Source organism: Lutra lutra, chromosome 5 (assembly GCF_902655055.1).
Source record: "Lutra lutra chromosome 5, mLutLut1.2, whole genome shotgun sequence".
In the NCBI taxonomy this organism is placed as follows: Eukaryota; Metazoa; Chordata; class Mammalia; order Carnivora; family Mustelidae; genus Lutra; species Lutra lutra.
In genome coordinates this window covers 78,006,267-78,033,418 of record NC_062282.1, presented here as the reverse complement: position 1 = coordinate 78,033,418, position 27,152 = coordinate 78,006,267, and the positions used below count along the sequence as shown (strand labels likewise).

General features: G+C 44.0%; 1 protein-coding gene across 7 annotated transcripts in view; it reads left to right on the top strand.

Annotated features, from left to right (window-relative positions):
- SIL1 (SIL1 nucleotide exchange factor) overlaps window positions 1–27,152 on the top strand; it is a 262,858-nt gene that overhangs the window by 48,996 nt on the left and 186,710 nt on the right. For 3 of the 7 annotated variants that reach the window (XM_047729773.1, XM_047729772.1, XM_047729774.1), the window contains exon 2: window positions 26,301–26,371. The exons of the other annotated variants lie outside the window; for them this stretch is intronic. In XM_047729773.1, the coding sequence (XP_047585729.1) occupies window positions 26,301–26,371 (71 nt within the window). The remainder of the gene's footprint in view (window positions 1–26,300; window positions 26,372–27,152) is intronic. 7 annotated transcript variants of the gene reach the window in all.

Genomic DNA, 27,152 nt, shown 5'->3' with positions numbered 1-27,152 from the left:
TGTTCTCCTTTAGAGTGGTATGCGTAGGTGTGAGTGGTGGGAGTGTGGCCTTACTTAAGTGGTCTGTCATTGTCTGAAGCAGTTTTGAAAATCTACCTCTGAAATTGTCTTCAGAGATATTTTTGAGCCATATTAGTGATAAGTTTAATTAATACATAATACCATACTGGTTTTTTTTTAACCCCAAGTGGCATGGTTAAAGCCACTTTCACCTGACTTGACTTCAGATGAGTAAAAGGCTCTTTTGAAGTGGACTTAATAGATTTTTGGTGTGTGGTGAACATGTTTTGAATCTATCACTTACTAGCCATATGACCTTGCAGAAGTCACCTCTCAGGCTCGGTTTTCCAATGCATAAAAATGGGACTACTAGAGCACCTGAACCTGGCTCAGTCGGTGGAGCATGTCTCTTGATCTTGGGGTTCTAAATTCAAGCCCTATCTTGGTGGGTGTAGAGATTACTTTAAAATTCTCAAAAAAAAAAAAAAAATGGTCCTTACTTGGAAGAGTGGTTAAATGAGGAGGAACCCATTAACGGACATAGGAATGCAGTAACTTTCTATCCTCAAAGAATGAAGATTTACTATTAATGAGAATAGTTTTTGAAAAATGAGTCTTTTTTTTTAAAGATTTTATTTATTCACTTGACAGAGATCACAAGTAGGCAGAGAGGAAGGCAGAGAGAGGAGGAAGCAGGCTCCCCTCTGAGCAGAGCGCTGATGCGCGGCTGATGCGCGGCTGATGCGCGGCTGATGCGCGGCTGATGCGCGGCTGATGCGCGGCTGATGCGCGGCTGATGCGCGGCTGATGCGCGGCTGATGCGCGGCTGATGCGCGGCTGATGCGCGGCTGATGCGCGGCTGATGCGCGGCTGATGCGCGGCTGGATCCCACAACCCTGAGATCATGATCTGAGCGGAAGGCAGAGGCTTAGCCCACTGAGCCACCCAGGTGCCCTAAATAACGAGTCTTTAAAGGTAAGTTCTATCTTTTTCCAAATAGGTGGATGCCTTTCTCTATTTATTATTTTTGTCAATTCATGCTCTGACCTCATCCTACCTCTCCCTCCCACCTCCTACTTATTTTCTATCCTTTCCTCAGTGAAGCTGTGTTGCAGAGGCTGTCTGCCATCTCTTGGAGTAAGCCTCTTTTCAGGAGAGCTAATCTGAACATTCTTAAAATGCTAGCTCCTTGGTCATGTATTCCTGGGGATTTTTCTTTGGGGCCTCAGATGGTGCTTAGCTCACGCTCTGTAGCACAGGCATCTCTAACTCCTGGATTTGGTGTCAATTTGGAGACCTGTCCTTGTGAGGCTAATCTTTTCTCTTTTTGAACAAGGATGAATACTTTATCCTTCTCTGAGTCAGTCTTAAGCTGCAGGCCTTAGTTTTTCACAGCATAGAACTTCTTATTTTAATTATATGTAGTCTGGAGGGGCAGTATCCTGCCTTTTTCTTCATGTTCTTTCACCAAGGGCTTCACTGCTGAGTAGGGGAGGAGGAGGATAGCCCCTTGCCATTCAGGTGGGGCTTTGGGTAACCCCTGATTCCTAGCATCAGCAGTAATTGAGTTTGACTTTGGTACAAGAACCTTGTAAAAGATAGAAGCTGCTCAGGACACATGTGAAGAATTCTCCCAGAGTTTTATGGACTTGGGAAGGGTTTACACTTTGCATCTTTCCTTCTTCTATTTTCCACCAGAATCCAGGAGCAACAGAATTATGTTCCACACAGACTTATAGTTCCTTCAGATTAAACCAGGTAGCACATCGGTAAGGGTGTGGTTGTGTTGGCTGGCCGTATATGCTTTCATTCTCCTAACAGTGCCCTTGACTTTAGTGTTTTAGGCATTGAGATGTGTCTAAGTAGGTTGTGGGCTGCTGTAATAGAATCGTATAGAATGGGTGGCTTAAATAGCAAACAATTACTTCTCCCCATTCTAGAGTTTGGGAGTGTGAGGTCAGAGCGCCAGCGTGGTCAGGTTCTTAAAAGTAGTGGGGTCAGCTCTTGAGCCCTCTCATCAAGTGTTCTTCGACCTTTTGTTCACTATCCTCTTTTGAGTCCCCCTCCCCCACAATTGTCCCTTCCCCATGGAATTTTTTTTTTTTTAATTTATTTGACAGACCGAGATCACACATAGGCGCAGAGGCAGGCAGAGAGAGAGAGAGAGAGGAGGAAGCAGGCTCCCCGCTGAGCAGAAAGCCCAATGTGGGGCTCCATCCCAGGACCCTGAGATCATGACCTGGGTGGAAGGCCGAGGCTTTAACCCACTGAGCCACCCAGGCACCCTTCCCCATGGAATTTTAATACCAAAGATATGCCATGTATCTATTTATGTACTGTGACCCTTTGGGAGGAGCATAAACTTAAAATAGCTAAGATTTTTATTCCTGAAGAATCATTCCCTGCCGTGCTTGTGGGCAATACTGCCCTCATTGAGACTGCATGTTCTTACCTATATTCTGTCTCCAATACAGCCATCAAGGCACATTTTATATCTATAAGATTAGTTAGGACACTGACACCAGATTAGTAAAGGTGGGAGAACATTATTCAATCTTCCTTTTAACCTTGTAAAATAGTTGGTATTACCCCATTTTACAGATGAAAAAAATAGGCTCAGTGAGGTTAAGTGACTTGACCAAGGTCAAAAGGTTTGTTGTAGTCAGGTTTTATTTTTATTTTTATTTATTTATTTTTTTAAAGATTTTATTTATTTGAGAGAGAGACAGTGAGAGAGAGCATGAGCGAGAAGATCAGAGAGAGAAGCAGACTCCCCGTGGAGCTGGGAGCCCGACGTGGTACTTGATCCTGGGACTCCAGGATCATGACCTGAGCCGAAGGCAGTTGTCCAACCAACTGAGCCACCCAGGCGTCCCTGTAGTCAGGTTTTAAACCCAGTTCTGACTCCACAGTGATTTCTTTTGCACTGCGCTACCCTCCTCCTCTCACCATGAACCTGCTCATATCAGCAGAATATTTGACCATTCAGTTTATTTTCTTAAGGCTCTCCTAGGTGTCAGGCCTAATGGAAGATGTTGAGGACACTAAAGTGAGAAAGAGTTCCTGGTTTTGAAGAGCTCACTTAGTTTTCCTAGGGTGGGGTGTCTTAGGGATAGTACCCTTGGTACCCATCCTGTTTGACTTCTCCTGCGGTAGCTGGCAATAGCTAAGGGCTGTCACGCAAAGATTTGAGGTAGTTGGCCTTTACAAGATTCAAAGCTGTGAATATGTCCCTCCTAGTTTGATTTGCCAACCAGCTGAGCTGTTTCTAATTGCTGAGCCTGTTGCCTAAAGTGTGTTGTAGGCCCAGGAAACTCGTTGGCCATTACATGTTTATAAGTATGGGGATTAGTAAGATGCCATTTCTTTCTCTCTCTCTCTTTCTTTCTTTCTTTTTAAAGATTTTATTTATTTGTCCGAGAGAGAGTAAAAGTAGGCAGAGTGGCAGGCAGAGGGAGAGGGAGAAGCAAGCTCCCTGATGAGCAAGGAGTCTGATGCAGGACTCGATCCCAGGACCCTGGGAACATGACCTGAACCGAAGGCAGTGGCTTAACTGACTAAGCACCCAGGTGTCCAAAAGATGCTATTTCTGTTTTTTTAAGTGATATTCCTAACTCAGAGCAGAAGTTTTGTCCCTTTCTGATGTTACTCCATATTGCTGGCCTCAAAACCTAATGCTATTAAGAGAGTTGGAGAAGAAATGGAGTATGTTTGGAGGTAGAGGTGGGAGAGATAATTTTTACCTGCACTTTTCCAAAGGGTTGAATTGAGTTTAGCCTTTGATATATATTTTTTTTCCTTCCAAATCTTGGACTTTTTAAAACATTTTTTTTTTTAAGAGAGAGAGAGAGGGATAGAGAAGGAGGGTAGGGACAGAGGGAGACAGGGACTTTTAAAGCAGGCTTCGTGCCCAGTGCAGAGCCTAACTCCAGGCTCAGTCTCATTACCCTGAGATCATGACCCTTGCCAAAATCAAGAGTTGGACACTTAAACGACTAAGGCACCCAGGCGCTCCCCAGATCTTGGCCTTCCGAAGTGTTCTGTTTACCATCTGTTTCTCTGATGCCTCCTTGGCCTTACTTTTTTATAGCTGAGCCTGCTGTGTTGGCTCAGGTGTTCCTGGAAGTTGGAGCCTTTGGGTAGTTTCTGATGCCCATGTTCACATGTCCTATCCACAGAGAAATGGGAAGGGGTATGTTTCTCTTGACTGAGGGGGAGGGTGTTGTGTTTTCTAATTACCACTTACCATTCCAGGCAGAAGAATATCACAGCAGTAAGTGAACTGATCCATGTCTAGCTACTGCCTTTTCTGTCTTATGAAGGGGAGGTGTTCTAGAAACTGAAAGAAGAATTACAGATGCATCTCATAGGTCAGGTGAGGGAAGGCTGATGCCAATGGACTTATAAAAGGGCATTTCTTTATGTCTGGAAATAGTTTCATTTCTGTGAGGCTTCCATGGGGTTAGCAGGCATCTGACCAAACTTGAGAAAACTAGCAGGCTTCAGTTCAGTGGAAGTAACGTAAAGTAGGACAATCGATACAGACAACATTGATTGGTCACACTTTGAATTCAGTTGGTATTAGAGTTGGAAGCTTAAGGGGCAAAATCCTAAGGAAGGTATTTAAGGTTGATTTTTGTGACTCTCCCCACTGCTGGTCATGGGGAATTGGGTTTGATTGTATTCATGAAGCAAAGTCTCCATCTTTGGGCCCAGCTGCTAAAGTCTGAAATCATGGTGTTTATGGGCTGGAAAACATCATCCTAGGGGTCTTTATATCAATTTTATTGGAAACATCAGTGCTGGGTCTGGTTCAAATCCAAGGAATGGGTGTTGGTGGTTTCTTTGGTGAGTGAAGAGTCAGGAGGTTCCCTAGTAGTTCTGTCACTTTCCAGTGCTTGAGTTTTGTATTCAATGGTTCTTATTTTATTGATGACAAAACTGAGTTCCAGAGAAGTGAAATGGGCTGTATACCTTTTTTAGGGCCATCAGCATATTACTTGCAGAGCTGACTCAAGCCAGAGGGCTCACAGAGGGTGGCCATACAAGTTGTTAAAATTATTTAAAGCCTTATAAAGATGCAAGATGCCATTGCAGTTAAAAATCTCCAGGGAGGGAGAAGGGCCCTGCCTCTACTGCCTCTACTGACTGCCTTACTCATTATCTTAAAACCTTCACTGGTGAGGTTTTTGGCTGTCATGCTGATTTCTTTTCTCCTGTTGAGGTATGTTTCCTCTTGATCTTACCCTGGAGAAAATAGATTTGAAGCTTCCCCCTATTTTAGAAACAAAGAACAAGTGCTCAGGCCAGGCTGCTCTGAGGGTGTTCTGTAAAGAATGGGGCCAGTCCACCAGTGGACCTTATCTGGTGACCTGGTAAACCCGTGATATATCGCTAGGGAGAAAAAGAGCGAGGGAATGAAGTGTGTGTCAGAGTGGTATAAAAACATTCTGGAGGGGCGCCTGGGTCGCTCAGTCTGTTTTGTGTCTGTGTTTGGCTCAGGTCATGATCCCAGGGTCTGGGGTTGAGCTTTGCATCAGGCTCCTTGCTCGGTGGGGAAGTCTGCTTCTCTTCTCCCTCTCTCTGCTGCTGTTCCTGCTTGTGCGCGCTCTCTCTCTCTCTGTCAAATAAATAAAATCGTAAAAAGAATAAATAAAAACATTCTGGAGTCAACTTACTTGGTTTCATATTTTCCTATTTACCTACTAGCTGTCAGGTCATGGATAAGTTACTCATTTTCTCTTAGCCTTAATTTCATCATCTGTAGAATGGGATTAGTAATCGTTCCTCTTGGAACTGTCTTGAGAATTACTTGAGAGAATGCATATGGAAAGTGGCTCCTCTGGCACAGTATAAGTGCTCTGTGTGACCAGTTATATCAGCAATAGTTTCTAATTCCTGACCCAAGACTTGGTTACAGGATAAGTTATGCTGACTAAGCCAGTGTTACCTTCACCATTGCATCATTGTCAGTCTTCTTTGTTGTTTGATTATTCATATCAGTAGTCACAGCTGGCTCATGCTGAATAAAAGTCGTGAAGAGCAAGGAACTTTGGAGTTTCTCTGCCATCTTCTTCCTTACTTAGCTTACTTCTCACCTCTCTGGGGCTGCCTTTGACTGGCTCTCCCAGCCAGTGGGCCCTATGTCCTGGACAGTGGCTGACATGGGGATGTTATTAGAGCAGGGCTGGCTGTCCAGAGTCTGCCTGGGGCTCTCTGACAGAATGTTCTCCCTGTCTCTTGCCATCTGCTCTTCAGCCAGACATGAAGCAATTAGCTTGTTATGGGAACTTTGACTTCTGTCACGGCTTTCTTCTGATTTGTATGCCCATTTCTGGTCCTTGTGCAAGGTCAGGGAAGTGCAGTCAAATACACTGACCCAGATTTTGTGTTTTAAGTTGACTCTTTATTTTTGAGATTTACAACTGGTTCTGTGTAGCAGTGGGGGTGGGAGTAGGGAAAAGCCCCTGAAGCTGCTACCTCTCAGACTGATCTCAAGCTGAGTTTCTAAAAAACCCCGAGTACTGTAATTATAGCCTGTGCCTTACTTCTCTGAATGAAACAAATAGGCCAAAACCTTAACATTGGGGGGCGGGGGCAGGCAGTGTGGGAGAGCAGTCTCAATTGGTTTAAAAAAAAAAAAAAATTAAAGAGTCAATGCTGTTGTCCTCAGTTGTTCCACAAGCCTCTACAGTATCTTTCTTACCTAGTCTTAATGCTTCCCCTATTTTCTGTCACTGCTCCTGAGTTATTATGGGAGCCTCCTCCTTCAGTTTCCTCTAGGACACTGTGTACCACTGCCCCTTGGGGTCTTCCTTGGAGAACACATGCTTGGAAGCCTTCAGTGGCACCCCCTGGCTGCTGCTGAATGCGTTCTAAATGTATCATTTGTCCGTCATTTGTCCGGGTGTTCCGATGTTCTGTGCCTATCACGGTGTATCCCTGTCCTACCACTTTAATTATATCCTCTACTGTTACCCACATGTATCCTTTGCTCTTGGTAAACTGTCCGTGTGGCCCTCTAAACATGCCTCATGTTTGTGATTTGGCCAGTTCTTTTGCTCAGAGTCCTCTCTCCTTTGTTTCCTATTTAAGCTGCACAGCTGCCTTCTTCAGTGAGCCTTGCCTGATACCTCCTCATCTGTATCCCCATAGCAACACTTCGATTCTAGAATTTAGCATACTTTATCCTGGTTAGTTATTTTGTCTCTTATTATGTGAGGTTCTCAAGGACATGGGCTATGCTTTATTTTGTGTCTCCAGCATTATGCTGAGTGTAACATGGACACCATTAAATGCTTGTTGAATGAAGAAATATGTGAAAACCTGAGAAATGATAACAGTCCTGGTAAATTTCTAATTCTTTCCTGAAGCATTCCTTGAACCCTAGTCACAGTGATTCTGGCACTCTCAACTCCTAGAGCTCTTGTTGTCTGAAGTAGTCTGATTCCATAGAGTAAGTCTTCTTTTCCCAAATGGGTTAGAAATTCCTGGTGGGCAGAAAGTGCATCCCTCATTCCTGTTTGTGTCCCCAGCTCCCAGCGCAGTCCTTGGCACACAGAGGGTGTTTAATAAGTGCTTATGAATGTCAGAGTCCTGCTCTTTGCCAGCCGATGTGCCTGCCTCAGCTGCTTCTGTCACTCACTGGCCAGGAGTCTCCCAACTCCAAGATGTTTTCAGGGTCAGGTAGGGAACAGTGTCAGCCACAGGGAATGGTGGACCTGTGTCAAACTGAAGGGCTTATGTGTTTCATGAAGTACAGCTGCTACTCAGCTATAGTCATGAGAGTGTGGCTCTAGTGTCCTTATCTTACATTACAAGAGAAGCCAGAAATCCAGATTTTTATGTGAAATCCCCAGGGACTACCAAAGTACATCTGTGGTCCAGATTTGGCATCGAGGCTACCCATCTGTGATCTTTGGATAGAGCCTGAAATTTCACATATTTAAGTTCCTTATGGAAGAAGAAAGGGAGTGGAGGACATAACCTGAAAGCTTTAAAGGGAATTTTGTTGAAAGCCTAGGTTTGCTTGGGTGTCCTGTTATTTTCTGTGGGGGGGTGACATAGTCTCTTGAGCCAAGACCTGCAGAGACCTCCTATTTTGCTTCAGCCTCCCTTGTATTCTGTCCCTGGAAAGGTGGTGACCCAGGGACTTAGGTGATTTTTTACCCTTTTGCCCAGCCTTTGCTGAGGCAGGTTTAATGGTGGTTCTTGCTTCTGTCTGCTTCTGAGGGCGGGGTGGTCAGTCTGGTTACAGGCTGAGGTCCTAGGAATCATTCCTGTTGATAGCTTCTCTGAGAAGGAGTTCTGAATGAACCAGCACAAGTGCAAGGGAGGTATATTGTACAAAATTATTGCCTAAATGTGGTAGTCAAGGGGCAAAGCAGTATAATAGCCAGGAGGAAATCTGTATGTCTATGGAGGCTTTTGCAGGGTGGTATATTACCCTCTGACTGTCCTGTTCTTTTCATAGTCCCTAGGAGCCTCTGCCAGAGTTTACTTGGCATTACCTTTTAGGTCCGAAGGTGTTACTACCATTGATACCTCCATCTGAGGCAGAAAAACTGATTGGATTATCTCTGGAAGACTGCATGAGAAACTGAAAAGAATGATGTCTTTGGTGAGGGGCCCTAGGTGGCTGGGCAGTGAGGGAGAAGAGAGCCTTAATTTTCACTGCATACCTTTGTGTGCTTTTTCAAATTTGAACTGTGTGTGTATATTGCTAATATTTTTTTTATTAGTATGATTTTTTTATTTTTTTAAAGATTTTTATTTATTTATATATTTACTTGACAGAGAGAGAGAGAGGGATCACAAGTAGGCATAGAGGCAGGTAGATGGGGAGGGGGTGGGGGAAGCAGGCTCCCCGTCGTGCAGAGAGCCCGGGGCCTGATCCCAGGACCCTGAGATCATGACCTGAGCCGAAGGCAGAGGCTTAACCACTGAGCCACCCAGGCGCCCCTATATTGCTAATATTTTAAAAAATATCCCTGGGCAGGGGAACCTGGGTGGCTCAGGTCATGATCCCAAGGTTTCTGGGATTGAGCCCTGTGTTGGGCTCCCTGCTCACCAGGAAGCCTGCTTCTCCCTCTCCTACTCCCCCTGCTTCTGTTTCCTCTCTTACTCTCTGTCAAATAAATAAATAAAATCTTTAAAAAAATAAAGTATCCCTGGGCAGACCCATGTGTAGTCTCCTCTTCAACTTCCACTCTGTCCTCACTTTATTCCGTAACTGTGGATTCTCTGTAAACATCTAGAACCAGTTACTGTAGTTTGTCCCTTGGAGGTGACAGACTTGTTTTTCTGTTCCTCAGAAGTGTCTTAGGTTTTCTCAGCCACAGGTCTTCAGAATAACTGTCAGGCCTAAAGTATGCTTAACATTTTACTGTTTATAAAAGGGCTTTCATGGGGGTGCCCGGGTGACTCAGTTGGTTAAGTGTCTGCCTTCGGCTCAGTCATGATCCCAGGGTCCTGGGATCAAGTCTTGTGTTGGGCTCTCTGATAAGTGGGGAGCCCGTTTCTCCCTCTGCCCTCCCCCCACTCATGCTCTCTCTCTCTCAAATAAGTAAAATCTCTCTCTCTCTCTCTCTATTTATTTTTATTAACATATTATGTATTATTTGCCCCAGGAGTACAGGTCTGTGAATCATCAGGCTTACACATTTCACAGCACTCACCATAGCACATACCCTCCCCAATGTCCATAACCCAGCCATCTTATCCATACCCCCGCCCCCGCCCAGGAACCCTCAGTTTGTTTCGTGAGATTAAGAGTCTCTTTTGGTTTGTCTCCCTCCCAATCCCATCTTGTTTCATTTTTTCCTTCCCTACCCCCACAACCCCCTGGCCTGCCTCTCATATTCCTCATATCGGAGAGATCATATGATAATTATCTTTCTCTGACTGACTTATTTTGCTCAGCATAATACCCTCTAGTTCCATCCACATTGTTGCAAATGGCAAGATTCCATTTCTTTGGATGGCTGCATAGTATTCCATAGTGTATATATTCCACATTTTCTTTATCCATTCTTCTGTTGGTGGACATCTGGGCCCTTTCCATAGTTTGGCTATTGTGGACATTGCTGCTATAAACATTGGGGTGCACATGACCCTTCAGATTACTACATTTGTATCTTTAGTGTAAATACCTGGTAGTGTGATTGCTGGGTCATAGGGTAGCTCTATTTTCAACTTTGTGAGGAACCTCCATGCTGTTTTCCAGAGTGGCTGCACCAGCTTGCATTCCCACCAACAGTGTAGGAGGGTTCCCCTTTCTCCTCATCCTTGCAAGCATATGTCGTTTCCTGACTGGTTAGTTTTAGCCATTCTGACTGGCATGAGGTGGTATCTCATTGTGGTTTTGATTTCTATTTCCCTGATGCTGAGTGATGGTGAGCATTTTTTCGTGTGTCTATTGGCCTTCTGGATGTCTTCTTTGCAGAAATGTCTGTTCATGTCTTCTGTCCATTTCTTGATTGGATTATTTGTTCTTTGGGTGTTGAGCTTGATAAGTTCTTTAAAGATTTTGGATGCTAGCCCTTTATCTGATATGACATCAAATAAAATCTTTAAAAAAGGCTTTCAAATAACAGATCCTTAAAACATCCCCATTTCATAGAGATGAGAAATTGAGGCTTGGAGAGCCAGAATTACTTAAACTTACTGAAGGTTGTACAGTTAGGGCAGGGCTGTGACTAAGCCAGGTAGCCTTACGTCATATTTCTGGTCCTTGCTCTTAGTGCTTATGTCAGTGAGGTAGTCTTCCCTTTTTGGAATTCTCTTACAGGTTTCCAGAGCTGTTTCAGTTGGGGGCAAGAATAGAGCTGTGGTGTTGTGCTTTATTTTTTTGGTTTTAGCCTTCACCTCTTCAGAACTCTCAGTGACATCGGCCTGTCTTCTCTAGAAAAAAGTGGTCAGTAGTAGGTTTCTCCAGTTTCTACTTAGAAACCAATTCTGCCTCCACTGGAGCAGTATCTTTTAGGGAAGCTTGAATTAACAGTTTTCTTTTTTCTTTTCTTTGCTGAGTATTATTGCTGCTGTTAGGCAAAGGGCTTTGTTTCCAGGTTACAAATCTTTTTAGCAAAGAAGTAAGTGCAGACTAGAACTGGAAGGACTTGTGTTGTTCTTAGATATAATTTAATGCTCCACATCCCAGAGAGCATAAACATTGTAAAGTGCGCAAGATGGATTTGGATTAATATCCTGACAACATATGGCTTGGCACGTAGGGCACTCCTGGGAGACCCTTCTCACCATACCTAGACCAATTTTGCCGGGTAGCCCCTTCCCACATGTCTTCCCAGCAGCTGTTGTGCACCTGGGTGAATCATCAGCTTTCCTAAGCTTTGGGGTGGGGGGTACCAGTGTTAACTATTGAAAGCCCTCATGTGGGAGGTGAAATAAACAGACAACCCTGGGAGACTGTGTTTTAGTACTACTTAGCTTCCCCTGAGTTTGTCCAGGGTGTTTACTTCCGTTAGAAACACAGGCTGATCCTCACCACTGGTCTCTTCAGAATACAACCCTGAAAATCATCTTGCCCTTTCTACTCTCCTGCCCCTGGCATCATGGGTGTAGGAGGTCTCTGAAAGCTCTAGAGAGGTGGTGGGCAACATGGAGGGAAGGCTCAGTTGCTTCTAAAGACCAAGCAGAAGTCCTTCATTTTTTTTTTAAACTTTTCTATTTCTACTTAAATCAAAATTAGGTTATTGTCAAAGAGAGTTCTGTGCCTTACTGAAAAGAGCTCAGAGTGGGAGAGGCTCTTGGTACCTCCTTTGCAATCTCTGAAGAGAGCTTGTTGGGGGCATGTAGAGATCATGCCGGGGTTTTTTCCTCCCCCAGCCCTGACCTGCACTGTGCCAAGAGAGTTGCCCCAGCTGATGGCTTAGTCACTGGCTGGCAGCTTTGTGGGTCTGGAAACTCAGCCAGTTCACCCAGGTTTAAGTTCCAAGCACATGGAATTCATGAGCCCATTCAGCTATAATTCCGGTTAACTAATTAACTCTAAGAAACATGCCTAGCAAATTGACTTGTATGGACAGGAGGCAGCATTTTCTCCTCTATGGATAAGATGAGCTGGAAGCCAGCTCACCTCTAGAGGAAGTCAAGGTGAAGTAGGGTGGAAAGCTCCTGGCTGTAGCATTAGATAGATCCAGATTTAACCATGTACTACTGTTAGACTAAAGAGAGTTATGTAACCTGTCCCTTAATGCTTCATCTGTAAAAGTCCCTGGGCTTTTCAGATACACACACAATATGCATTCAGTATATCTTTTGTCCCATTTATTCACTTCTTCCCTCTCTCTCTTTACAGCATTGTATTTTAAGGGCTATCTCTCTACTCTGACCAAAGTATACCTGTTACTCTCTTGGGGCACCAGAAATGTGAGAGAGACTGAATTTAATTTTCTGGGTACCTCTTGGTGTGTTTTTCACAGACCACAGCCCTTCTTTTACCACAGGTTATAGTAGGAACAACTAGATTCTAGCTCTCATCAGTTGGTTCCAACCTAAGGAGTCTTTGTGGTTATCATTTGAGCTACAGTTCTTGGTAAAGACCTCTGTACGTGTCAGGTACTGCTTGGCCATGGGAATTTAGTGATGAGGGAGACAGGGTCTTCGCCCTAAGTAATACCTTTCTAATACCATCCTCAGTTGGGTTACTTCTTTGGGTGCCTAGTCTTATTCGTTCTTTGTTGATTCATACTGACTTGCTTCTGAGAGAGTAATCCTCTCCCTAGACCCTAGGGGACAGTGCCCCTTTGTGTAGCCTGGGCCTTGCCTGCTGGCTTGCCTGCTCTCAAACAGTGAGAGCAGAGTGCTGAGGCTGGAGGAAAAAGCCCCGCAGGCTACTACTGCCTCGGCCACACATGTCCCCAGAGCCTGTGCTTGGCACTCTTGAATGTTCTTTTCTCCTTGCACATAGATTATAGTGTTCCCTGGTAATTTAAATTCAAAAACCTTCCGCCCCCCTCTCTGCCTTGGAAAAAAAAAAAAAGGCTCTGTGTATTACAGGGTGGAGAACAAAGCAGGCCAGCCCTGATTTCCTGGTGGGGTTTGTTTGATCACGTGTATTTTTTTATGTAGCCTCAGTGTGGGTTCCCTGTAATAAGGCTACCGTGTAATTCAGGCATATTGATATTCTGCAGTCATAGAATCTCACATCTTGTTCTACCTTGTTTGTCATAAATAGTGTGGTGGGTAGATTTAGGGGCTTTGGCCGACAGGAAGTTGTACTTCTCTGCTTTGAATTTCAGACTGCATTCTGGCCCCTAGTGGGCTCTGTATGTAGAAGGCCCAGCAGCCAGGTTGATAGATTTCTCAGTTTCAAAATAGGGGCCTGAAGATAGTCCTCTGCTCTATCCTTCTCTCTCTCTTGCCAGTTTTCCTGGCAGTTGGCAGGAAGTGTGTGTGGGGAAGCAGGCAGAATTGCTCTCTGAGAACCATTTATCTGAACTCCCAGCAGAGAATTGCATTTGCCTCTCCTCCTTCTCTTTCTGTGGTATGCGGTCCTGTGATTTGGTACTGCTTATCTCTGTGTAGTATGGAGGCCTGAGTATGAATCCTCTAGCCCTATTGGGGTTTTTATCAGTAAATTACTTGCTGGTTGGTCTTTCCCCTGAATTCCATCACTTTCCCAGGAGCAGGGGAGTGTGTCAACATTTGGAGACCTATTTGAGCCTCTCTTTCTAGCACCGTGGCCACTGAAACAATGATAGCTGAGCCCAGATGAGCCATGTTTCCCACTGCTGCTGGGGCTGGGCATTGGCTATAGCTGGATTTAGCTTTAACAGTTACACTAGAGGCTTGGTTGGAAAGAAAAGAGCACTGCATAATTATTGTTTATGTATCAGTTAAACCTATCAACCAACAGATGTCAAGTGCAGGGAAAAAAAGTTCAATAATGTTATTATAATGGCATAATAGTTATTATTATAATCAGTTGGCATAGCTTTTGATAAGAGGCACATCTTGAAAGGAGTGCAGGGGGAAGGGTTAACCTTGAACTACAGCACAGTGAAGGGATGCTTCATCTTGTAGGAGATGGTGTGTGAATGTATATGATTCAGGTATGGGGTTGATACCCTTTCTGCACGGCTTGAGGTGGTATGGAGACTTCTGCTGGGTACTGTCTTTCTCATGATGCTGGGGAACAGCTGCCATCCTCTGGTTTAAGGTGCCTTGGGTTGCAGGATTATGATTCCAAGCACCTAGCACCAGTGGGTTCTCAAAAAGGCAGGGATTTCATCCCTGTAGCTCCATTTGGAATTTTCAGAAAATCTTGCCTCATCCCCGTGGCTACAAATGATGAACTCCCCTCTCTTCAGCACACTGCACTCTGTCCCTATGGCATGGCAGTGTATCTCAGCTATGTACATGCTTATTGTGGTGGAATGTGCTCATGGTAGACAGCCTTTCCTTACCCAGGGAGCTCTCAGAATGTTGCCATTCTGGTAAGGAGGTGGTGATGGGGTGGGGAGCAGAGCTGGGCTCATGGGCGACCCATAAAGGCAGCTGTAGGGTAGGAGAAGAGTCTGGATTCAGGCAGACTTGGGTTGTCTCCTGACCTCACGGTTCACTAGCTGTTACACAACCTTGCTGAGCCTCAGCTGCCCCTCTGTGTATGTGTTCATTTATTTCTCACTGTTTGTCACTACCATCCCTGTCTCTGAAGTACCTCCCACTAGGTAGTTTTCAGTAATTGGTGCTGCTTCTACTACACCACCCTGCCCATCTACCCTAAAGAATAGAAGGGCTGGGACAAGACCCTCCTGCTTCCATAGGGAATTGAGGCTTTAATCTGAGCTTCATGTGAGCTTTTTCAGGCTCTGGTGGTGGTGTTCAGAGTCCTACTAGGATTCCTCTGAAGCTGCCTCATTGTGAGAGACTTTGATATTTAATGTTTGGGCAAATCTCTGCCTTATCCAAGGAGTGAATGGTGGTATTTAAAATCCCATTCAGGGATTTTCTGCTTTAGCCCCTTGCAGTCTTTATCCCCTCCCTCTTTTTCCTTTGGGTGGGTCACTGCCTGCTTTGAGGAGCATTTGTTTTTTGAAGATGCTGTTAGTTGTTTGGCTTAGTCTCTTTACTGAGTAGAGATGTTTGTGTTTCCATCTGCCTGGGCCTTTGCTCTGGACTTTTATTTTGGAAGTCTGGAGCATTCAGACAAGGTGATATCTTTTTAGACTATTTTTGGCTGTAGGCCAGCTTATCACTATGACTACCACCTGCCTGAAGAATGGCAGGGCATAAACAGTCACTTTTATCAGAAATTTAGGAAGGAGAAAGGGCAAAGGGGAAAGAATAGTTTGGCTTAAGTTCACAAGGGAAGAACAGCTTCTCTAAGCAGAACCTTTTGATTTGGATAGAACTTCATTTCCTTTCTCTCTGGAATTTTGTTCTTTCTGTCAACAGACACAAACAGAACATCCTTTGCACTCCAGATACATGCTAAGTCCTGAGTCATGACCGAGTCATATGTATTTCCTCCTTAGGGTGTATTGATGAATATGGACATTAATACAATTAAAATCACACATATAAATGTAAAATTACAATTGTATTAAGTGTGTTGGAAGAAAGGAATGTGATGCCATGAGAAATAGGACAGATTTGACTTGTTCCTGCGGTTGAGAGGGTATCAGGGAAGGCTTGCTAGAGAAAGTGATCTTTGGTTTAAATTGTTAAGAACAAACAGGTGTATATGAAACAACTCGATGTGAGGTTGAAGAGTGTTTCAGGCTAAGGGCCCAGCTCTTAAAAAGCCTCTGGAGGGGGGTTGGGGGCAAAGAGGTGGCTTCTGTGAAGTGCTGAATAAGTGTGGTTGGAGCGCAGAAAATGAGAGGAGATGGATGCACGATGAGGCTGGAAGGATTGGCAAGGGCAGGCCTGGTCAGCTGTGGCAAGGCGTTTTTGTATTTACCTGGAGAGCATGGAAGCCTTTGGAGGGTTGTTAGTCATGGTGGTGAGATGATTGGATTTGCAGTATGAACAGATCACTCTGTCAGATGGTACACTGGATGGATTTTGATGAGGGAGTGAGAATGAAGATCAGGAAAAGAGTGTTGTTGTGATAGGTGACTTGTTTTCCTTTAGTCAGCTAAATGGTAATTTTGAGAACACCCCCCCCCCCCGAAGTGTTGATAGTCAGTGTGTTGTTGGGGCCAGCTGGCCACTCAGCAGACATGGTGGCTCAGGGTGCTGGCATTTGGCATCTTTCCACCTTCCCGGAAAAAGGCCTGGAGGTTTCAGGCCTGTCACTTGTTAACATCTGACAGCTACAGAGCCCTTTATTAGCCTATTTTCTTGTTGTCCCTCTGTTGGCTGTCACTACTGGGCAAGAGCTACCCCTTTCACTTTGGACCACTTAAGCCACTGACATGGGCAACTACCTGAAATGTGATGTGCCAAGTTAGCAAAGCCAACACCTGCGGTTTATGTAACATTCAGTTCTGGTTGATGTAAGTGTGCACATGTTTTCTCTTGGCAGTAGCCAATGTCTGGAGGGCTGGAAATGGGCTGTCATTGCTCTTGCTACTGTGTAGCTAGGAAGACTGAGGTACAGGAGAGACCTGGGGTGTAAAGAAGCCCGGGTCAGAGTCACATGCTGTCAGACCAAGTGTTAAATGCATGATGGGTGGTTTCAGACCATAGACTAGAGTCTTTCCTCAGTGGTACGGTAGCCTTGCCCACTGTTCCTTCACGTACTCAGCTGGAAGGCTGTGCAGCACAGTGGGTAGGAGTATGGCCCTTGAACTTGGGCAGACTTCAGGTAGACTCTTAGCCTTACCACTTGCAAGCTGTGTGACTTTAGACAAGTTATTTCACTTCCCTGATTGGTAGTTTTCTTAGCCCTAACTGGGAAATAATAGTACATCTACCTCACAGGGTTAATTGTGAAGTATTAATGAGAATATATGAAAGGTGCTTAGGTTCATTCACAGGGTAAATACTGAATTAAAAGTGGTAATACTTTTAGTTAAGGTTTATTTGTCTAATTGTTGTTTGTTTTATTATCTGTCTACTATGTGCTGGGCCCTATGCCGATGGTGGAATGAAGATGTGATCTTGGCCTTGATGGGCTCAGTCTTCTGCTCATCTTTGCTGCTTTTGGTTTTGTTCTATGTGGTCATGGTTCAGCAAAACAAGAAGGTCTCCTATGGGATTTCTTTTTATTTTTTTCTTTCAATAATCACATTAAGTTTATTTAAAAAAATTTTTTAATTAACATATAATGTATTGTTTGCTTTAGGGGTACAGATCTGTGAATCATCAGTCTTACACAATTTACAGCACCCACCACAGCACATACCCTCTCCAGTATCCATAACCCAGCCACCCTCCCCTCCCCTTCCCAACGCCCAGCAACCCTCAGTTTGTTTCCTGAGATTGATTCTCTTATGATTTGTCTCCCTCCCCAATTCCATCTTGTTTCATTTTTTCCCTCCCTACCCACCAACGATCTGCTCTGGCTCTCAAATTCCTCATATCAGAGAGATCATATGATAATTGTCTTTCTCTGATTGATTATTCTTAGCATAATACCCTCTAGTTCCATCCATATTGCTGCAATATTTCTTTTTTTTTTTTTTTTTTAAATGGCTGCATGGTAGTATTCCATTGTGTGTGTGTGTGTGTGTATCACATCTTCTTTATTCATTTGTTGATGGACATCTAGGTTCTTTCCATAGTTTAGCTATTGTTCTCATAGAGAGTTTTTTTTTTTTTTAAGATTTTATTTATTTATTTGACAGAGAGAGAGATCACAAGTAGGCAGAGAGGCAGGCAGAGAGAGAGGAAGGGAAGCAGGCTCCCTGCTGAGCAGAGAGCCCGATGCCGGACTCGATCCCAGGACCCTGAGATCATGACCTGAGCCGAAGGCAGCGGCTTAACCCACTGAGCCACCCAGGCGCCCTCATAGAGAGTTTCTTTTTTTTTTTTTTTTTTTTTTTTTTTTTTTTTTTTTTAAAGATTTTATTTATTTATTTGACAGAGAGAAATCACAAGTAGACAGAGAGGCAGGCAGAGAGAGAGGAGGAAGCAGACTCCCTGCCGAGCAGAGAGCCCGATGCGGGGCTCGATCCCAGGACCCTGAGATCATGACCTGAGCCGAAGGCAGCGGCTTAACCCACTGAGCCACCCAGGCGCCCCTCATAGAGAGTTTCTTAAAGGGGATCCAGATCAGATGTCCACTTGGTGTTGCTGTCTTCTCCTCTGGGCCCCTCTTCCATGGCCCCAATTCCAGTTTGTTTGCTGCTTAGCTGTAGAGGGTGCTCAGCTTCGGTGTGTTTGTGGGGGGAAGAGTACCCCTACTTCCTGCTTGGACTGCACCATCTGAAACAGCGTTCTGTTTTTCTGCCTTTTTTTTTTTTTTAAGATTTTATTTATTTATTTGACAGACAGAGATCACAAGTAGGTGAGGTTCTTGAAGCACACAAAACCTTTTAAGCAGTATAAGCCCATCAGAGAGGGAGGCAGAGAGAGAGGGAGGAAGCAGGCTCCCCGCTGAGCAGAGAGCCCGATGCGGGGCTCGATCCCAGGACCCTGAGATCATGACCTGAGCTGAAGGCAGAGGCTTTAACCCACTGAGCCACCTAGGCGCCCCTGTTTTTCTGCCTTTTGAGTGCCCATTTTTAGTAGTGAACATCCCTGGAATCTTTGGTTTGTTCTTTAAAACATTCAATTGCTGCTGTTTCTTTTCTTTGGTAAAACACTGTGTAAGATGGTTGACCTAAAAGAGACCATGAAAAATAAGCTGGGTCCTATTTTTGTAAAGGTTTGTTTATTAGTACTGAGTTACTGAAATAGAATACTCCCCAGTGGTCTCAGGGGGGAGGTGACCTTTGTGATGTGATTGTTTTTTTGTGAAGGTGTTGGGGAAGGTTAATTTGATTCATCTGATGTCTTTGGTGGTGGTGGGTGAGGTAGGTGAATGGGAGAGAAAGGACAAAACCTTTAATAGTCTCTGAATTAGATCCTATATTGGCTGAGAAGAGGAGACGATGTATTTATCCCCAGTGTCTAGAGCTGCGCGTGTAGGCCCTGACCTTTGCCCATGCTTTCTTCCTCATTCATGGTGGTAGAGACTGCCATGATGAGTTTATTTGTCCCTTCACTGACTCACCATTTATTTGTACTGTATACTGTAGAAGGGAATGATTTCCACTTCTGTTAAATGATACCTTTTTGACCTTTCCTGGTACTTCAATGACTCAGCTTTCGCATCTGAATAAGAGTGTACTGGTACTCACCTCCTGGGGCAGTTAGGATGAAAGGAGATAATACACTGCATTCTAGCACTTGGTGGATACCTCAGAATGGTAAGGATTATAATGCCTTCAAAGAAGTCAGACCCCATCTTCGAGAAAAGCCACAGATGGGACCATAGGTGCTGAGAAAGGCTGGCGAAGGCCTGGAATGGTGAGACTGGATTTGGCTTGTTAGGGAAGGTTGCTAGATAGCGTATTTGGGGTCAGGCCCCAGTCTGTGACCCTCACTGGGTAAGGTGAGTGACTGCTTCAATTAGAGCAGAAAGCAGTAGGCAGAAGGCTTGAGTGGTAAACCAGGAGAAGTGTTGTCTCTCTTCCTCCTGTCAGGGAAGAGGATAGAGTCATTACAACAAAGTGGCTGGGAAACCTGGCTCTTCTGAGTCAGGCCAACCTGGGTTCCAGCTCTGGCTCTTCCATATACATGCTTTGTGGCCTCGGACAAGTTACACTTCCCTTCCTCTCTGAGCTTTGGAGTCCTCATCTGTAAAATGGAAATGATAATATCTACTTGGGAGTGTTGGGTGAGGGAGGTTTAAATAAAATAACATGCAGTGTCTTTCACATAGTACATTTTCATAGTACAGATAATATTCTGCCATAGCACTGATAGATTACAAAGCAATAAAGCATTTTTCTTAGGAAATTAAAGGCTTCTAATTTTTGTGGCTAGATTAATTTTTTGAAAAGTCAGTCTCCGCTTGGATTCAGCGATCAACTCAGTAAGTTCTTAGGGAATCTATCACTCCCCTGCCTCACACCCTCTGCAGGTTTACAGTCTTGTACTTAGAATAAAGTCCCAACTCCTTACTTCGATTGCAGGCCATTCATGAACAGATCCTGGCCTGCCTTGGCAGCCATGTGTCCTAACTCTGCCCCACAGTGACCTTTCACCACAGTGACCTTGTACAGAGGGCCTTTGCTCTGACTGTACCCTCTGCCTGGAATACTCTGCGGTTCTGTTCACTTGATGGGCTCCTTGTCATTCATATCTCAGTTCTGCTGTTACTTAGGAAAAAGGGGCCTGCCTTTCCTCTGTTATAAAGTAACTGCTTATGTCACTGTTAACATAGACATCTGATATTTTTCTTGTTTGTTTGCTTCTTGTTGATTCTGTTTTTCCTTCCACCAGAATTAAGTTCCATGAGAATAGGGACCATGTCTGTCATGTTCACAGCTGTATTCACAGTGCTAGGAACAGTGCCTGGCACATAGTAGATGATCATACGTTTGTCAAATGAGCTTGTGAATGAGAAAGGATTCTATTACTCAGAATCTGGTTACACAGATGTTCATATTCATATTGCTTTGTTTTGTTAATAAGTGAAACTAAGATGACTTTCTTGTTCATTACTTATTAAGTGTCTCCCCCTTCCCCCATTAATTGGAACCTTCTGAGGAGAGGCAGTTTTCCCTGCCTTTAGTTTATGTGGCTCTCTTTCTTCTTGGCATTTTGTTATTAGAAAGGGGAGTTTGTTGTTGTTGGACTTTGAGCATTGATTTTTAGGTGTTCTCAGGAAGCAAGCTTTAGTGCATTTGCTTGGAATAAAACAAACATGAAAGCTCACCAGGACATGGCTAATTTATCTCACTCTGATTTTCTACCAACACTTTCTGCAATACTGCGTAAGTTCTTAGACAAGGACATTAGAGAAGAATTGACAAATTGACACCGGCCAGATAGAAGCAAATTCACAAAATGTGAGTGAGTAACAAGGTAAGACATGAAGAGGTAAGAGGGGATAGTGCTGCTTTATGGCAGTGGCCTGGTTTTTTATGGGTAATAGTAACGGTATGAGTGAGAGACCCTGGACCAGTTAGTTAACTGTTCCTTTGGCAGAGGGCCTTTTATCCTGGGGAACTATACGGGTTGGTGCTCAGGAGGAAGTGGGACTCCAGCCACCTTTGTAAATGTTTGGGTCCTAAATCTGATTAGTCCTCAAAGACTTGGTCTTAAATTGAGAGAATAAAGTCCCAGGCATGGATATGAGCAGGAAAAGGGTGTCTGGAGCAAAGTGAGCGGCAGGGATGGGCTTATATTGCTTAAAAGGTTTTGTGTGCTTCAAGAACCATAGCTCTGTAGGTACTAGGCTCCACTCATTTCCAAAGCTCCCTTTCTTCTACCCAAAGCTTCCTCTAAGCACGGGGTTATCTTAATCTGCCTTAGGTATTGTTGACTTTTCCTATTTTCCTATTGATAAAGCTCTCCCTTACTGATAAAGACTGCAACGCCTCCTTGTCATCTATGTCCTTGCTCATTTTCCTCCTTTGAAGGATTTAGCCTTGTGGTTAACTCAGGGTATTTGGTCACTCTGGCAACCACCTTTGTTGTTGTTGTTGTTGTTAAAGATTATTTTTTTAAGTAATCTCTACACCCAACATAGGGCTGGAGCTCACGACCCCAAGATCAATAGTCACACTCTGTACCATAGAATCAGTGTCTTACTGTGCTGTAGTTACTGACCATCTTCTATCCATTTGGGGTAATCTTTAATTTATGTTTAAACTTACTTAGAAGTCCACTTTTAGTGAAGCTCCCAACCCTCCTTATAGCAGGAATTTTAGCTATAAGCCAGCAGGATAGGTTTTTGAAGATTCTGGTATAAGAAGGTGGCAGAAGGTGGTAGAACAGTGGCTCTTGGGACCATCTTTCTCTGGGCTCAAAAATCATTAAGCCTTTTTTTAATTCTTTCATCTCCTCTCTTCAGTCCTTTCTCGGCTAATTGATAATCCCTATTCCTTTCTTCTGTGCTTTGTTTCTTTGCCTTGGAGGTGTTTCTGCAATTCTTACTCAGAAGAGCGTTTGCTTTCAGAATCTTTCACAGCTTTCTTTTTTTTTTTTTTTTTTTTAAGATTTTATTTATTTATTTGACGGAGAGAGATCACAAGTAGGCAGAGAGGCAGGCAGAGAGAGAGAGAGGAGGAAGCAGGCTCCCTGCTGAGCAGAGAGCCCGATGCGGGGCTCGATCCCAGGACCCTGGGATCATGACCTGAGCCGAAGGCAGAGGCCCTAACCCACTGAGCCACCCAGGCGCCCCCTTTCACAGCTTTCTTATGGCCAGAGTTGTAGGTAGCATGCTAAGCTCCATCTCTTCCACCTGCCAGGCTAGAACATGTCGTCTTCTGTGATTGTAGAAGTGTGGTTGGGGTGGGCAAAATGCTGTTTATACTCTTACACCCCGTTGTGATTGTCCTCCATAATTCGGTATCATTTAAAGGTGGATTAGCCAGTGAGTCCCCAAATCAAAGATGCTCCTGACATTCATGGGTGTTGATGGCCTAAATTTCTCTGCGTAATCAGGCTGTTTAATTAATTAATTAACTTACTTTTGGTTAAAAAGTAAACAAACTTGCATCCCTTTATTTTGGTTTGCATTGATTTTTCTCTCCTTTCTAAATCCTGAGTGAGAACTTCTTCAAAATGAATTGTCAATCTTTATGTATTCATAAGGATTTGGAGTATGAGACCTTACAGCCTTGCCCCCATATTCTTTACCTGTGCATCCCATAGAATGATAGACTTCTCTAGACCTATAAATACAGAAAACAAACTGATGGTTGCTGGAAGAAAGCGGGGTGGGGGGGAGTGGATAAAATGGGTAAGGAGGAATGGAAGATACAGTCTTCCATTTATGGAATGATTGAGTCCTGGGTGTCCAAGGCACAGCATAGGGAGTAGAGTCAATGACACTGTAAAAGCCATGGTGTGGTGACAAGTGGTAGCTACACTTGCTGCATCACTATACTGTACACCTGGAAGTAATGTAACCTGGTGTGTAAGCTATACTCAGGTAACAATAACAAAAATAATGGACCGCTATGGAAATAGCTCTCCAATGTTTCTGTTCTCTTAGACACACGTGTGTACACACGTGAACACATTTTCTGAAGAATGGATGGTCCTCTAGGAGGAATTCATCCTGTTTCATGTAAACGCCTTCCATTACAGTGACACTCTGGAGACTTTGTGAAAGGTAGAAACAGGGAGGTTTTCCTTTTTTCCTTTTTTTTTTTTTTTTCTTTCCCAAAAGGCCTCAAAGCTCTTAAAATAAACCTTAAAGAACCTGCTATACTGAGCTTTAGCTCTGAAAGCAGACACATTGCAAACCTGGTGCAGTAAGACTCCTTCTCTTCTCTGATCTTTTTTCCTTTTTCTCTCTCAATTTATTTTAACACCCCTTTCATGGTCTTGCCTTTCTAGAAGGTTGATTCAGTCTTTCCTTGCCAGCTCTTGGCAGGAGAAGCGTCAGGACTTCCAGCCCTAATTTATGGTTTACATTCCTTCTCCATTCCCTCTCTTTGCCGTTATGGAACCTAATCTCGTGGCATCCTGCTGAGCTCCCCCCTGTCAGAAGGGACAGTGTTACCACCAGTTGACAGGTAGCTTTGGAATTTGATGTCAGTACTAGTGATTTGGGTAGAATTTGGGAGCCTGTTTTGTGCATGTGCTGCTGCCTGAGAAAATGGGGCTTTTCTTGCTTTGGGTACCATCTTTCCCACTGCCTGCCTAGCCCCAGTGAGTCCTGTTGCCAGGGGAGATGAAATGGAGAACTCTTTACCATGACAAATTCTGGGATTTTATCCTATGAGGTAACAAAATAGCATTTCAGAACAGGATGTAAGGGAGTCTCCCTGCAGTTCCCATGGAACAAGTTGACCTTTCAGTTACATTTTTCAACATCTTTGGGGGCCCATTTGACGGGAGCTAAAGCAGTAATTACTCTAGGCAAAGAAAACTAATTTGGAGCCAGAATATTTTAATAAGCTTAAAAAACCAGAACCTGCTGATACATGATAAATAGAAATTGGAGCTTTGTTCTCCTCTTATGTAATCCTTCCCTTTTTGCATTATTATGGTTTTTGGCTTTCTTCCCTAAATGTGAGGACTCTCCATTATTCCTCTGGTAGTGGAATGAAGATGTTGGTGTTGACTACCTGCCTGCTGAGTCTCAATCAGGTAGAGAGAGCAGAGGGGAGCTGCCTTCAGGTACTGCTGAACCTTGGGGTTTTCGTTCACCTGGGAAAGGGGTAAGCTTGCTTTCATTTCCAAGTTGATTCATATTACCCCAAGGATTCCTTGGGACTGACTGTTTTTTCCAGATGATTCTGGGAAATGAGCAATGAAGGGAATTTTGTGGAAGATTTTAAGAACATATTTGCCAATCTTTCTGAGCACTCAGAAGCTTAGGCAAAAATAGGTAGATTTGTCTCTTTAAGGTCTTTTCTTGGTGACATTGGTAAGGCCATCAATTCATCTGAGGAATTGATGTCATATGAGTCTGATGTTAAGAGCTTGACTTTGGCGTTAGATGTGTTTTGTAATTCTGGCTCTGCCACTGTTTAGCTCTCTGACCTTGAAAAGTGATTTAATCCCCGTGATTCGCAGCATCCTCATCTCTAAGAGGGGGCTAATGATGGTACCTGTGGCATAGGGTTGTTGGTGCCCAACATAGAGTGAGTAAATACCCCCTGAATATTAGATATGGTTGTTATTTTGAGATACTGATGGAAAATCAGATGGAACCTTCTTGGCAAGAGACAAGAAGGTAGGATGTTGCTCAGAAAACCTTGAAGGAAGGTAAGGGGTTGAGGGAGAGGAGAAAAAAGCATCTAGCAAAAACAAGAGTGGGAGAACTCTGGGTCCTCAAATGAGTTACCTATTGTTTCACTGCCTAATAAGTCTCAAGTCTTCTCCTTTGGTAATCCACCAAGTTGATTGTTTTCCCAGAAATCCTATCTGTGTGTTGGCTCCTCAGCAAATACTGAATAGCCACATCAGCCACAAATGTCTTTTGTTGTTAGCAAGACATCATTATTTTTACAGAGCACACTGCTGTGTTTTACCACCTGCACTTTGAAGTGTTAAAAATAATTAAAGCTGAACCATATTTGTCAGAATAGGTTCAAAAAGTGCATTTTGGGATGCTGTACCTTTGTTCTGACAATGTGTTCTTATTAGTTTGCTTGTTCATTCCAGGATTGGTTAACTTGAGGCACCTCTGGGCCAGCCTGCTCACACCAGTATTTACCCCAAGGGCTTAGAGAGAGGAGTTCAGTATAACTCCTTTCCTCTGTGTTCCTGGGAAGTCATCAGGTGGTAAGCAGGGGATAGAGGGGCACTGAGCTACTTGGAGCTGATAACTCTTTCCTAGATGTGTCTTTGCGGGGAAAGAAATTGTAGACTGGATGGAGCAGAGCAACAGAGGTTAGGAGCTTTGCGGTGTTGTGCAAAACAGTCAAGTGCAAACAGATTAGATGAAAGCCTTTATTAGAAGGTTTGGTGTGCTTTCTCATCAGGATTTTTTGGAATATGGGCTGTTTCACTGCTTACATGATAATTAAAACACTAAGATAATGGCTAGGCCTCTGATAAGCCTTTTCTGTGATATGGGAGAAGGGAAGACACTTGTTTGGGGGCCTATAGCAGAGGAGTTGTCACTGCTAAGTACTTCAAGTCTTGGTGGGGTCACCCATCAGACAGAGCATAGGTTTGGCTTGGTGAGGCTTTGTGCAGAAAAGGAGCAAAGCACAGGGCTTGAGAGTGTAGGCCTTGAGACACCAGGTCCCAGGTTTGGACCCTGACTTTGCTCTCCTAACTGGGTATATTCGTTTCCTGTGGCTGTTGTAACAAATTAGCACAGATATGGTAGCTTAAAACAGCAGAGGTGTATTCTCTTCTAGTTTTGGAGGCCAGAAGTCTAAAGTCAATACCCCTGGGCTGAAATCAAGGTGTTGGCAGGGCTGTACTGCCTCCAGAGGCTTTCGGGCAGAGTCTGTTCCTTGCTTTTTCCAGCTGCTGGTGGTGCTGGCATTCCTTGGCTTGTGCTCATATACTCTCAACTTCAAGTTCAGTATCTTCAAATCTCTGCGTGTCTTTACATCACCTTCTTTTCTGTGACTGTGTCAAATCTCCCTCTGCCTGTGTCATATAAGGACACTGTGATTGTATTTAGGGCCTTTCTGATAATCCAGGATAATCGGTTTAAGATCCTTAACTTAATCATATCTGCAAATATGCTTTTTCCTTAAAAGGTAAAATTTATAGGTTCTGGGCCTTAGGACCTGATCTCTTTGGAGGTCTGCTGCCATACTGGGTGACCTTGGTAAGTGACTTTGACCAATGTAAGTTTGTTTCTTTATCTGTAATATAAAAATGGTAATTGTATATTCTGTGCCTCGTTTCCATGAGGCTTAAATGAAACCCTGCATGCCAAATACTTGGCACTTAGTACCTACTATTATTTTTGTCCATGTTTGTTACTCATTACTGTTAAACATTACTATTATTGTTATTTAGCTATCTTCTGTGAAAGAGAGAGGACTAGTTTCTTAAGAGTTTATTTGACTTGGGGCTGCCCCCTGCCCCTACCCTAACACTCAGCTTGGCCCTCATAGCTCTAGGATCTTTGGCCATTACCCGCCCTGCCCAGTCAGCTGGTGTATCCCTAGGCCACTTTTTTTTTTTTTACCCAGTCCTCCATTTTTCCTCAAGGCCACTCTCTTAGCTAATCCTCCATTTTCCTTTTTCAGTGAATGAGCTGGTGTGTGGCAATAGGTCTCACACTTCAGAGGGCATTCATGTCCCCTCAAAAGCCTATGTTGAAATTGTAACTCCTAGTGTGGCAGTATTTGGAGTAAGGAAGTAATGTTAAATCAGGTCACAAAGGTGAGGCTCTGATAGAATTTATGTCCTCAGAGGAAGAAATACCAGAGAGCTCTTTGTCCTCAGTGCCATGTGAGGGCCTAGGGAGAAGGTGCTCGTGTTCAAGGCAGGAAGAGAACTCTAAGTAGAAACCAAACAGGCTTGATACTGGATTTCTAGCCTCTAGAACTGTGAGAAAATATACACTTCTGTTGTTCAGGCTATCCAGTCTATGGTGTTTC